This window comes from Erpetoichthys calabaricus, chromosome 2 (assembly GCF_900747795.2).
Source record: "Erpetoichthys calabaricus chromosome 2, fErpCal1.3, whole genome shotgun sequence".
NCBI lineage: Eukaryota > Metazoa > Chordata > Cladistia > Polypteriformes > Polypteridae > Erpetoichthys > Erpetoichthys calabaricus.
In genome coordinates this window covers 86,161,996-86,176,354 of record NC_041395.2, presented here as the reverse complement: position 1 = coordinate 86,176,354, position 14,359 = coordinate 86,161,996, and the positions used below count along the sequence as shown (strand labels likewise).

The 14,359-nt window shown below is 36.1% G+C and overlaps 1 protein-coding gene across 7 annotated transcripts in view; it reads left to right on the top strand.

The window, feature by feature from the left end:
• The window catches only part of atp8b2 (ATPase phospholipid transporting 8B2), a 142,695-nt gene that overhangs the window by 104,581 nt on the left and 23,755 nt on the right, over positions 1–14,359 (top strand). For all 7 annotated transcript variants that reach the window (XM_028794033.2, XM_028794030.2, XM_028794031.2 and 4 more), the window contains 9 exons: positions 3–191; positions 1,561–1,676; positions 2,538–2,702; positions 3,029–3,140; positions 8,094–8,199; positions 8,764–8,908; positions 9,128–9,311; positions 11,266–11,489; positions 13,486–13,569. In XM_028794033.2, coding sequence (XP_028649866.1) covers positions 3–191; positions 1,561–1,676; positions 2,538–2,702; positions 3,029–3,140; positions 8,094–8,199; positions 8,764–8,908; positions 9,128–9,311; positions 11,266–11,489; positions 13,486–13,569 — 1,325 coding nt within the window. The remainder of the gene's footprint in view (positions 1–2; positions 192–1,560; positions 1,677–2,537; positions 2,703–3,028; positions 3,141–8,093; positions 8,200–8,763; positions 8,909–9,127; positions 9,312–11,265; positions 11,490–13,485; positions 13,570–14,359) is intronic.

Sequence of the window (14,359 nt, the reverse complement as noted above, 5' to 3'; positions counted from 1 at the left end):
AGGTGAATTGTACTATAAAGCCCAGTCTCCAGATGAAGGAGCACTTGTCACAGCAGCAAGGAATTTTGGTTTTGTATTTCGTTCTCGGACCCCAAAAACTATCACAGTACAAGAAATGGGAAGGCCAATCACCTACCAACTTCTGGCCATTCTAGATTTTAATAATATCCGAAAACGCATGTCCGTTATAGGTGAGTATCATCCGTCATCCGTAAGACTAATGAGGCTAGGTACAGTATGAATTTAGCAAGATTAGAATTATTCCAATTGTCTCATTTCAAGGTTTGTGAGACTAATCTTTTACCCCTGTGATATGTTGATAGGAGACCGTATTTCATTGAGGAATTCATATTATCAACCTAATCACAAGGAAAAAGCAATAGTTAATTTATTGACTGTGATAGACTGGAATCTATGACTGATTGATATTTTGAACATCTTACCTGTGACTACATTTTGGCTATGTATACTGTAAAACTAGATGCAAGTTTATTAAGGATAGAACAATATTTGATCAAGTATAGAATGCTAATGAGCGCCCCGTCCCCTATTTTCTGCCCTGCATTAGATACTGCTGGGATGGGCTCCAGCTCCTGCAAGTCTGAAATGGATTAAGCAGGTATGGTGATCAATGGATTGGTGTAACATGCTAATTTAATTTTCTGGAGTGCACTTATTAATACCATAATGAGAATGGAGAAAAATGTTTATTTTGTTCCATATAATACTGTGTATAGTTGGTTAAACCAGAGGACATGGTAGCTTTTGAGAACTGGATAACTTTGCTTGTAATTCACAGCAAATCTCAAAATATGTGTGATTCTTTCATAGTGAATGACAAATTCTGTTCATTGATGTTACTTCAAATCCCTTCTATGATTAGTACTGGACATTTTATAAATGACCATAAGGTTACTTTCTCAGGTTAGAACTCTAATCATCATTATAAAGTCTCCCCTGCTGCTTAAAGCATGTTCTTTTGTATACAAATCATCCCAAATACTTCATCTTACTGCGGTGCTCTGTTGTTCTATTGCTGTTTTTGCATGTCTTCATTACTTCTTGCTTGGCATATATTAAAATTTAGCTACCTATGGGTTTTCTCTTAATATGCAAATTCTTGGGCAACATGCTATTGCACCTTTAGCCATATAGCATTATTAAATTATAAAATGTAAATTACTTTTAAATGTAAAAAATTACCAAGTTAATAATATTTTGGGAACCACTGTATTCTCAAGTGCAAGTGTTTGTGTGATTTATATTATTAGACAGTAATGAGAAGTCAAGCAAAATGACAACTTTTATTGGCTAACTAAAAAGATTACAATATGCAAGCTTTTGAGGCAACTCAGGTCCCTTCCTCAGGCAAGATGTAATGTAAGTCAAAAAAGGTTAACATTTCTAAAAACTCTGCTACTGATTAAAGATTCTCTCCCCTCTTACACTGTGCTGAAAATGTAAATGCTTAGATAGCTTTGTATTTTATGATGGCTCTGTGCCTTATGATCACTCTTTTATTGTTTGGTTTTGTTTTGTTTTCTCTTTATATAATTATAGTTCGGAATCCAGAAGGAAAAATCAGGTTGTATTGCAAAGGAGCTGACACACTAATCTTTGAAAGACTGCACCCTTGCAACCAGGACCTGATGAACATCACAACAGATCACATAAATGTGAGTAAAGAGGAATATCAAATAATTGACTTACTGTGTTTGTGTGCATATGTGTGCACTTATGTGCGGGCGATATAAGTAAAACAAAAGAAAACTTGAGCCTGTTTGGGTCTACTGAAGCCCAGCAACAGGGTTCCTTTCAAGTTCCATGAGGTGGTTAGTCTGTTGGCCCACTAACACCTCTTTACCTGCCTTTCCTACTTCCAGAACTGCATTGGCTACTCTTCTTCACACAAGTTGCCCTTGCCAACTAATCTTCCAATCTCTTTTGGGCCAGCAGCCCTTTTTTAAACTTGGGCCCATGAGATACTGTGTCATGTATAACCCTTCTTGGGTATTCTCCTAGCTTCTGGTATCCCCGCAACCCCTCAAACGAATTAAAAATATAAGGCCAGGATACCTTAGGCAGATTTTGTGTAGCCTGTACTCTTTACATATTGTCGTCCCATGATCCTTTTGTTATGGAAATATACATGGCACATAACATCGAGGAATACTTACACTATATATGGACTTGGCATTCTTACCAGGATATAATACACTTGGCATCCCATGTAGAATGCAGACTAATGCTGTACAATCCTGCCATTGACCTTGACAAGCTTTATATTTATATAATGTTGGATACTGAATGCTTTACATGAACAGTATGTCACAGTCTTTACAGAAGTGCAGTTGACACAAGCTGTTGGTATCATAATTTGCCCAGTGCTCTTTAATAAATCTTCGTTTGGGAATTAAACCATACTTCTAATCTACTGAAGTGTTGGGCATGGGATAAAGTGTCCATATAGCCGTTGATGTATCATGATTGGGACTCTTTAGCTACAAGCTGCTTTATATAGGGGTGTCTTCTTTCAGGAATATGCTGGTGATGGCCTACGCACTTTAGTCCTTGCATACAAAGATCTGTCAGAGTCAGAATATGAGGACTGGTCAGAGCGCCACCAGTGGGCCAGCAGAGCATTGGACAACCGTGAGGAACGTCTGGCTTCTGTCTATGAGGAAATTGAGCAGGACATGATGGTATGACTGAGAGAAAGATTAATAATATTAAAATAACAATGATGATTACAGTAGTTTCAAATGCTGTGTATTTTTGATACTATAAAGAAAAAGGAAAATATCATGCATGAATTCCAGTCTGAGTGATATTTTTTTAAATGTGATTGTGTGCAGCATCATTTAAAAAATAAGCTATTTAAAATTATATGCTATTTTAAAATCTAATTTCACACTTTAGTACTGTGAACCTTGAATTTAACGTTTTCAGTTTAGCTTTTCAACATATACATCCAGAAACTTGTAATTCTGAGTATTATATATGTATCTTTTATGTGTACAATTTTAAGCTTTTGGGAGCCACTGCTATTGAAGACAAGCTCCAAGAAGGAGTACCAGAGACTATTGCTATTCTCACTCTTGCCAACATCAAAATTTGGGTGCTGACTGGAGATAAACAAGGTGAGAATTCTGTATAAAGATGATTGTAGGATATAAATAGGTAGAGAAAAAAAGGCATTGCTTATGATACCATATTCCATCGGTTCTCAAACTGTGGGGCGCGCCTCCCCTAGTAACAAAAAAGGGGGCGCGAATGTTGCCATATGTGGCGTAATTTCGCTATTCGTAGGGAAATTTTAAACTTGTAGCAGTGTATCGGCAGCAAAAAATATTGGAATAAATTTTATTAGGGTTTCAAAAAACATTTAGGGGGGCGCGATTAAAACTGTTATGAAAACTCGGGTCGCAAATACTTAAAGGTTGAGAAACACTGCCATATTCTATGTGTTATCTTATTAACTAGAGATATGGTGGTAAAATATATTTTTTGCACTTAGATGTTTATGCCCAATGTCATAACTATTTGTCTGATCCTGCTTTGAACCTGGATTGGATTAAATGTGTCTCAGGGTATTCCAGTTTCCCCCCACATCCCAAAGACGAGCCTTTTAGAATAGTTTTAAATTCTAAAGTAGACCAGCTGAATCAAAACAGTGAGCAATGTAAAACTTCTTGCACCAGATTCTGCATTTGTGATAATAGTTTAATAATTTCAAATGGTAGCATACTTTTTAAATCCCCCTTTTCCATGTATCTTCTAAATTTGCCCATTCCAGTTAAGGGTTGTCTCTGTTGGATCAACTGTAAAATAAGAGTCCACTCTGAATGAGGTGCTGTTCCACTGCATGTCACAATCCTACACTGCCCCATACCCACTAACTTGCATCTTAACCTAATCTGCACATCTTTCATTTGTCAGTGGAACTTGAAGTATAGCCATATATGTATACAGGGGACATACTAAAACCACACAGAGAGTGACCAGGGGCCTCATGTATAACGCCGTGCGTAGAACTCACACTATAACATGGCGTAAGCACAAAAGTGGGATTGTGCGTACGCACAGAAAAATCCAGATGCAGGAATCTGTGCGCACGCAAACTTTCACGTTCTTCCACTACATAAATCCCGATCAGCGTGAAAAGTAACGCACGTGCACGCGCCTTCTGTTCCGCCCCAACTCCTCCCAGAATTACGCCTCTTTGAATATGCAAATCGATATAAATAGCCTTCTGAGAAAAGACAATGGGAAAAGCACAGGGGAAAATATAAGAATTTCAGCGAATACCAAGTGAAGGCAAAGGAAAAACGTACTATTTGTTGGTTTAAACAGTGGTATAATCAACAAAAGAAAGTTGATCGAGTGACAGAGTGTCAGAGAAACTCGAAAGATCGAGTTCACAAAGTCGCGCAGTGCCCGAAATAAAAAAGAAATCACATATCAAAGTCGCTGTGAAAAGGCAAGTCGTAGCCCATTGTCTGAGTGTCATATGAAAGCTTATTAGGGTACAGACAAAAAAATAGGCACACAGTGGGGAAAAAAGCACGAAATGTCAACTTTAATCTTGAAATTTCCGCTTTAATCACGTAGTGTATTTTGCCATTAAAGTAGAACATCATAAACTTCATCTTAAAATCGTTTATTTTACTAGTTTCTCAAGTAGCACGTTAAATGCTTTGTTCTGTGTTTGATCTTCTATGTGCTCTATGTGTGTGAATCGCTACGTGCTTCCGTTCTTTCTCTTTCTCCGACAGGACACAGAATCCATTACATTCGAGATATTACAGCTCTCTGAATAATTAAAATACTGAGATGTATACGTGATATAATTTTCATGATGTTAGGAATGAAAGCATGTTATTAAACATGGGAACACGGTGGGGCAGTGATTGTTCATATCTCACGCAAGAGGCATGCTGCGCCATGTGCGACCTTCGATGAAATAATTTATTACAGAAGTACTGTCTCTTTCAAACGTACTAACCTCCAATTCCTGTCCTTACTTTTCTTTCTCCAAAAACCCAATCGCCACACATTCAGCTCTGTAATAGACGTTAAGCCATTTGTAAGCTTAGAACGCCGATTCTTCAAAACTTTTAAGGAACATTGAAATATCTTCGTAGTACATGTTTAATTATTCTGTCCGTCTATCCTTCCAGTGTCGCGTCAGCACCAGCAAGAATACAGCGCAAGGCAGGAGCTATCCGTGAACTAGCTAGCGCTGCGGCACCGTGTCCTCACATGTTTAATTATTAACAATGCAGATTATTTAAATGAAGTTAGTTTTATCTGTATACTATAAGCAACATATTTTGCTGCATTTCATCTTAAAAATGATATTGTCATCATACGCGCTTTATAAAGTAGCGCAGGTTGTGCAATATTATAACTGTAGTGTAAGTTTACAGTGAGGTGATTATACTTATAAGTACAAACAGTTCTACAAGGAGCACTTGATGGACTGATTGAGTACGTTTATAGTTCTTGGGATGAAACTGTTTCTGAAACGCGAGGTCCGTACAGGAAAGGCTTTGACGCTTTTTGCCGTGGTTGAAGTAGTGTGTACTTGAAACTGTATACCGATAATTCTCTTTCCGATCAGCTGCTGCTGTGATTCACACTCAGATACAGTGATATAAATACTCCGAGTGGTGCAGTGAGAGTAATATGGAAAAAGATGATCCGCAGTGGCAACCCTTAACGGGAGCAGCAAAAAGAAGAACAAGATGCAGTGAGCGTAACAACGCTAAAGAAGTTATGGTATTTGGAATACTATGGCTATTCCCTGGACCATTATATTGCTACAGGTTAAATACAATCAGATGCATTACACTAATAAACAATATGCAGTTAATTTCAGTGTATTTATAAAGCCGCGTCAGGAATGTGGAGCTAAGAAAGAAAGGATGAGCACACAGGAACAGTAGCACTGCTTTGACGCTGGGTGCCACCAGTCTGCAAAACCGAGCGGAGAAATTGTGTACGCCAAGGTATGAGTTACTGTGGAAATGTGCATGGCTTTACGCCAAGTTTAGGTTTTATACATCGCGATTTGAGCGTGGAAACGGGAGTACGCAACATTTCTGTGCGTACGCACCGTTTATACATGAGGCCCCAGCCCAAGAATTGAATTCAGGATTCTAGGGCTGAAAGTCAGCCACACTGAATGCTAATTTGTTAAAGCTCTTTAAGTCTCTTAGCTTACAAAATATCAGGCTACTATGAAAAAATGTTGAGAAAATGCAATATCCATATAAACAATGACAAAAACTTGATTTCAGTTGCTTTTCATAAACCTCTTCGTAACTGTGTAGCATGACTCAGCTACAGCTGAACGTCAAAGAAAAATTATTTTGAAAGTACAAAGCATACAACTATAGGCTTAAATAGCAAAAGGAAGACAAAACAAGCAATGGCACATGGTGTGAAGAGCCACTGACAGACCCTAAACAATATAATAGGACAATTTGCTGCTATATGAAGGCATTAAGTTGAAGCCTTCAAAAGGCTTTCTTTAGTCCTCTTATTCGCACTGCCATACATGGTCACCTGCCTAAACTGACTAGCTACTACTTAGCATAAATATAAAAAAAGAGATGCTGCAAGTAAAAAAACAGTGCATAAATCCGGTTAAAAAAAGCACATACTGAACGCTCCAGTAATCTGTTTTCCTCACCACTTAATTGTTAAGCAAATATAGTCTCAAGGGACAAAAATTGCACATTTTAAGAAAAAAAGTTTGTTTTTACAGTTTTTCTGTATTACATACCACTGTAAAACAACAGAAATGCTTGCAGAATTATTTCTCCCTTGAATTTTTATAGTGCTGTTCTTAATATATGTTGAATAATGTTTTAATGTTTAAGAATGCATCTTTTTACAATCCTACTCTTTTGAGTTTTTGCCAAAATATGTAAAAAACTTGTCTCTGCAACATTGACTAGCAGAAGTTCTTTTAGAAGTTTTTAATGTTTTTGAGACCACTATGCTATGCAGTATGTTATTGTTGGGCAAAATGAACACATAATGCATTGTGGGGCATCAGTGGTGCATACAAGGGCTCTTTCCAGATTGGACATGCTTTCTACAAATATTTAATAAGTAAACATATTATTTCATATTGTTGAGTAAATTGGCTGGGTATTAATAAATTATGAGCTGAAAATGACTAAAAGGAGAACGCTAAATATGTTAACCTTTTCAACATATTTAGAAGGTAGAAGACGTATACATACTTTGTAACCCACTAACAAAAGAAAATTGAGTTAATTCAGTTTAAGCACCAGTGCATATAGTTTATGTGAAAAATAATGCTCACTGAATCAAAAAACTCCTGTAGATGCAATTAGTATTTGTAAAACTTGTTTGTGTTCATGGAAAGGATTGTTCATCTTTGTGTTTTCCATAATTAAGGAACAAAACCACTATCATTATGAGAAATAAGGCTTCTTGCAAATCGCATTTTAGACTTCTAGCAAAAAATAATTCTTTTTAGAATTTGTCTTTCCATTGGTTCTATTATTGTATAAGGAATATTCTAAGAGCGTCTGTGTTCTTTTTGTGTTTCCAAGCCATTTTAGTGAGGTATCTTACTGAGGCTTCCAATGTTGTAACTTCTTTGTTTTAAAGGGCATTCAGAAAGTTGTAGACCATTTGATTAAGTTTTCAGAGAAGTAAGGAGACTATATTTGAGAAGTAATGATTTTATAATGTCTGTAACATAAAACATAATGGGGGAAAAAAAGAACAGAAGTGAAAGAACCCATGTACATATGCATTAGTGCATGTTTTTGGTATTATTTCTTCTAGAGAAATAAAATAGTCAACATTAAACAAAGTACAGTATGAAGTATTATGCACCAATCTGACTTATTCAACAATACAAGTATCCTAATAAACTCTGCATTTCTGAATTTGGTTTCACCGGGCTACAAGAGAGAAAGATATATCTATGAAATCATTTGTTCAAGTCAACATAGAAATCTTGAGTGTATCTCTGGCTTTAAAGGAGGCAGTGATTAGTTGTGTAAAACTGGAGTTTTACAGTGAACTTTGCCCACTTTTATTTACAGAGACTGCTGTGAACATTGGCTACTCCTGTAAGATGCTAACTGATGACATGACAGAGGTGTTCATTGTGACAGGTCATACCGTCCAAGAGGTCAGAGAAGAGCTCAGGTGGGTAGGGATTTTTTCTCTATTCAGTGAATAGTCAAAAGTTGGGTGAGTCAGAATGTGCCTCTAATTAAAGCCTAGCTTTAACTACTATGCTCACAATTTTTAAAACAATGCAGTTCCAGAGAGAAATTCAATTAAGAAAAGTGCTGAGCATTTTCTTTACCAGTCTTGGACTAACGGAGATAGATGGATAATATTTTTTTCAACTCTTTACTAGCTGATTTTGAAAAACTTAATACATCTTTAGTGGGTTAGCAAGCTAAGTAATTCATTATAAGAAATCAATAGTTACAGTATAGCTATGAGAAGTACTGTATATATAGGCTGCTTCTCATAGTTATTTGAATGTTTCATTGTGAACTTAGTGTTTATTTTAAGGTTTAGGTTATTATCATGTGTTCCAAGATTATTTAGAGAGAGTGGATGTGCCCTTGGCAAGGTATTCTGTGTAATTAGAGAGACTGATAGTTGACAATAAGTCTATTATTACATATAACAGGCAAAATGAATATATGATTGTTGATAAGTAGACCAACACGATTTATTTTGTGTATTTTATTCTAGGAAAGCTCGTGAGAAAATGATGGATTCCACCAGAACTCTGGGCAATGGCTTTTCATGCCAGGAAAAACTCAGTTTTCCTAGAATTGCGTCTGTTCTGGAAGCTATACCTGGAGAGTATGCATTGGTCATTAATGGACATAGCCTGGTAAGACGACTACTGATTCCTCTGTCATAAAGTAATTGTCTCCTAATTTTAAATTTCTGGTACTGTTAATTGTGGTTTGCTAAGATACAGGGTAGGGTAACATAGATAAGACTGGTTAACATAAATATGGTGTCATTTAAGGGTTTTAAAGTGGTTAAGCTAATTTATAGCAATAGTCTGTGTTAGAGCTTTTTAAAAATAATTTCTTTGTGTTTCTAGGCCCACGCTCTAGAGGCAGACATGGAACAGGAATTCCTAGAAACTGCCTGTGCCTGCAAAGCGGTCATCTGCTGCCGAGTCACACCCTTACAGAAAGCACAGGTGGTAGAGCTGGTCAAGAAATACAAAAAGGCAGTCACCTTGGCCATTGGAGATGGTGCCAATGATGTCAGCATGATCAAAAGTAAGGTTAATTTGAAGCCAAGAATTGATGACAAAAGAGCATCTTTGCTGCTTTCAGAAAATAATAATGTCATGTAATTCTAGACCCACGATCTTGAACATATGCATATACAAGTTCAACAGGACACACGTTTAACTGGGACTTAGTGCAAGTAAAATTCGGGGCTCATGCTAAAAGTGCCAGGGAGCTGGCTGAATCATGGCTTGCAAATGAAAACTCCATTAACAGACATTTGGACATGAACCCAGCATATGCAAGCTTTAAAAGAAGAACACTTAAATAGTAAAAGAGACTTTATGACCAACACCCTCCAATCCCCACCTTACTGATCCACCCACCCCCCTCATTTGCTATATATTGCCTTTGATTCCTGTATATCTAATCATTTTCCTCTGATCATTGCACCTAGTAGGTCGTTGAAAGCTTAGAAATGAAAAACTGTTTTGAGATACATGATTCATTTTCTCCCTTTATGAATTACTAGCTATAAGTTCTATTATTTTATTGCAGGTAAGCTCTAAGTGTCCTGAAGCCTAAAATAAATGGATAGTAGTAATTTCACTGCCACTGACCAGTTATTCAACTGGCACTACAGATGGAAAGGTTTTGAATGTATTCCAGTTTAAAAATCAAGGAATATGCATTCATCCATCTTTTTACTGATGTTGCTTAATGCAGTTTCATTGTGGTAGAAAGCTGGAGATGTAGAAATGCCATGTATACAGTAATCAGATTGGAAACTAAATCCTGGTTCCTAGAGTTGTTAGAGAGCAGCAGTAACCAATGTGCCACATATACAGTATGGTATATTTAAATATTCTTTGTAACACACACATATATAAATGTAGCTGTACTGGTTTAAACAAACAAAGAAGTAAAGAAATTTACTATTACAAAAAAATTAACAATTTGATTTATTCATTTACTCATTAAATTGTGTATTCCAAAACAGTGTCACAGAGACCCTGAGCCTATCCTGTATACCAATTTGTTGTATAGCATTCTCACACGTGCTCAGGTACACTAAGAGTAGGTAAATTTGGGAAAGAATTAAAACAAACAATAGCATATTTGGGTGAGGAAGAAAACCTGAACACATAGAAAAATGCACATATAAAAAGGAGAGTGTGCAAATTCCACTCAGTGATTGGGCTGAGATCCAAAAAAAATGGGTTTTAAAGCTCTAATGCAACAATGCTGCCCACTGTGCCATTCTGCTAATCAGTGTTACTAACATTAAATTGGCCCAGCAAGAGTGAGTGGGCTATGGCGTAAAAAGCTTAGAGTAGATCTTGTTGTGCAATCAGTGATGAGCGACCAGTTCAGTAGTTTGTATGTGTGTAACTTTACATAGATTATATGTGTAAGTCAGTACAAAAAGATTTTAAGAACTTGTGGTTTGTAAAGTAAAGGACGTTTTTCAATATATCAGACTTCTTTTGTTATTTTTGTAAAGTGCTACAACTGATAAAAATACTTTTTTTTTTTGTAAAAAGACCTAAGAAAGTAAGGGTAATGGTAATGTTAGCCTTCATGTTTCATGACACATTGTGAAGTGTTTGCATTCATTATTTTTTTAACATTGTTCAGATTTGTCCTCGATTTGAAATTCTGAAATTTGGTAACACAGAACAACCAGACAGATTTTTTTTTAATCTCTTTTGATTGCATTATTGAGTGGTATTTCCTGTTAACCGTAAACATCTTGGGTAAGAATTTGCCTCCGAGACAGTATATCATAATTATTTTGTCAGGAGTGTGATAGTTTGATCAGGTGAAGTCAGAGTTCAATTATGCTGTTCATTCATTCATTTATGTTCCTTACCTGTTGTTCAGTAACTGTTCGCTAGGTTTGTCTTCAGGCTGTAACTAAATATCATTTAGGATTGTAATTTATTTATTTATTATTTACAATTTATTGATTTGAAAAGCTTTATGTCTATTTGCCTTTCAGCAGCCCATATTGGTGTAGGCATCAGTGGTCAGGAAGGGATCCAAGCTGTTCTGGCCTCTGACTATTCTTTTTCTCAGTTCAAGTTCCTTCAACGCCTTCTGCTAGTTCATGGCCGCTGGTCCTATCTGCGTATGTGCAAGTTTCTCTGCTACTTCTTCTACAAGAATTTTGCCTTCACCATGGTGCACTTCTGGTTTGGTTTCTTCTGTGGCTTTTCTGCACAGGTATTTTTACATTATAACTCTGATGCAATTTTTCAAAAGGGTTTAACCTAATCATGTTGACTTCCAGGCAATACACTTTAAATGCATCTGATGATGAAATATGAATAAGTTTAGGCAGGACAGGCATCAGTCAACATATTCAGTAAAAATGCTGTATACTGCTTTGAAGCTTGATAATACCTTTTTTTTTTGGGCGTACTTCATGCATTGAGTTGAGCTTAATTTTCTTTATAAAAAATTACCTTCATGATTACCATAAAATATAAAAAGAAAAAAAACAAATGATAATAAAACATTAAAAAAGTATACAGAATAACTGTAAACTTGCTAATACCAATGCCTGTTTATCCTGTTTGTAAAAACACTGTCAAATCATTAAAACATAAATACATAGCAATACCCAGATGACAGTACTTGAGAGAAAATCAAAAATTTAATGATGACAACTTATGATGAAATTGGACCTTTGAAAGTCCATGGTCTTTAGCAGTTCAAGAATATAAATTTTACTCAACCTAGTCCAATTGACCACCTCAGATCATTCCCCAAGTTCTTATCTCTCATAAAATCATAGGGAGCTGATGATACCTAAAGCATTGTTCTTCAGGCTATTGACACATTTCATAGGACTTCTGGGACACATTGACAATGGTTTAGTAGTACATAGCAACACAGGTGCCTGATAAAGGAAACGAGAAGAAAGGTTATTAACTAATGATAATGATAACATCACAATTTTTTATTACACATTTCAATGCCTACCATATACATAGTATAAATAGCCATCTCAACTGTTCCAAGCAGATTTTTAAAAAAGTACAAAATGTAAGTACTAGTCATAACATTTTTTAATTAAGAGCTAATAATACTTATTATTAAGTTATTTAGATGGCTAAAAACATCACCCTGAATACTACTGTGATAAAGGACTTGAGCTATGTTTCTTAAATGGGAAAACCTTGGCTGCCTTTGTTTTCTTCCATTCTTTCCGTAATTAACTGTTCTATCTTGGATTAATCCGTCAAAAGCTATTCAAAGTTTTGTCTAGGATCATTTTCATGACATAAAAGTGTAAGCTTATAAAAGTAGTTTAGTCAGCTTTAAAGCAAAATGTACTACGGTTGTTTTACTTCCAGCACAATACCAAAGCTTGCCACTTACTGAAATTTTCAGGTGACTCGTCCATCATAGGCTGCATTAATAATGGAGATGAGTCGGAGTACAGGTATATGGTGGAGGGCTTTGTCTTGTGGTGCAGGGACAACAACCTGCAACTCAACATCAGCAAGACCAAAGAGCTGGTGGTGGACTTTCAAGGGGCCTCTGAGACTAGTCACTATTCAGGGGGAGAATGTGGAAGTGTTACAGAACTACAGGTACCTGGGGGTTGACATAAACAGCAAACAGGACTCGTTTGACCACCCAGTGGCTATGTTACTAGAAGGGCCAGAGCAGACTTTACTTGCTAAAGAGACTCGGGTCTTTTGATGTATGCAGTAAGCTACTGTAAATATTCTACTAGTCCAGAGTAGCCTGTATGTTGTTCTATACTGCCGTCTCCTAGGGAAACAACCTGAGCTGAAAAGATACACAATGCCTTATCAGGTAAACCTGCTCCATCACAGGGCGAAACCTGGACACACTGGAAACTGTTGTGGAAAAGGGGATAACAGCAAAATTGGATACTATTGTGAAAAATCCCCTCCAGGGGCACTTTTAGCCACAGGCTCATTCCACCATGGTGTGCTAAGAAGCGCCTCTAGGGACAATTCAGTGCTTCCACCCAATGTATTTTTTTTATCAGTTGATTAATTGGCTTATTATCTGTCCTGTGAGTCTGTATCATTGTTTTTATCTCTGCTGCTGTATAAATATGAATTTCCCCATGTGATTAGTAAAGTTTATCTAATCTAATTTTAATAACGTTGTTTACTGTTGTGTGGAATGCAGTAATACTTTAGGGGATAAAATCCAATGTGTTTTTTTTCTTCCTTAGACTGTGTATGATCAATACTTTATCACACTGTACAATATTGTGTACACATCATTACCTGTCTTGGCCATGGGTGTTTTTGACCAGGTAAGACTAATAAAAAATAATGTATGTATTTTTATATATATATATATATATATATATATATATATAATATATATATATATATATATAATATAATATAAATAATCTAGTAATAATTCTGACCACGTGTTTGAGTGCTGAAAACCGACATAGTGAAAGCAGAAATTTGCATACTTTGCATAAGTTAAAATGATAAATGTTTATTTTACTATGTTTGGCATGCTGTGGTGGTGTTAATTAACCTTTATAAACCCATCACACTACATTTTAGGGAAGCTTAAAGTAGGAAGTTTAAAAAAATAGCAACCAGATGTGAAGACTGAAATTCTTCTGTCTTTATTTCATGAGATGGAGTTGTTTATGTTATAGATTTTGTAGTTTTCTGCATTAACACACTGGATGTCTAGCTTTAATATTTTGGGGCATGTAAAACTATGCTGCACTTTATGTTGCGCTTCAAGACAGTGTATGGTAGCATTTTACAAGACATGTTATAGTGAGGCTCAAATGGAGTGAGCCTGATGCAAAGAAGGGACACATTTGCAGTCAAAAACTTTACTATTAGCACAGAATTTGTGCTGTGCTTGAACAAGCAATAAACCTTTGGCTTGCTATCATCAATCAGAAAATAATAAATCATATGGGATTCTGGCTTTAACTCTGTCTTTGATGTAGCTGATAGATTTAGTGCATTCTAAATAATAATTGTGCAGTTACTTTCCCGAGCAAGTGCAATACTTGAGCAAAGGCTTCAAATAAGTGAGAAAGATTTTATTTCTGACCAAAGGGATGT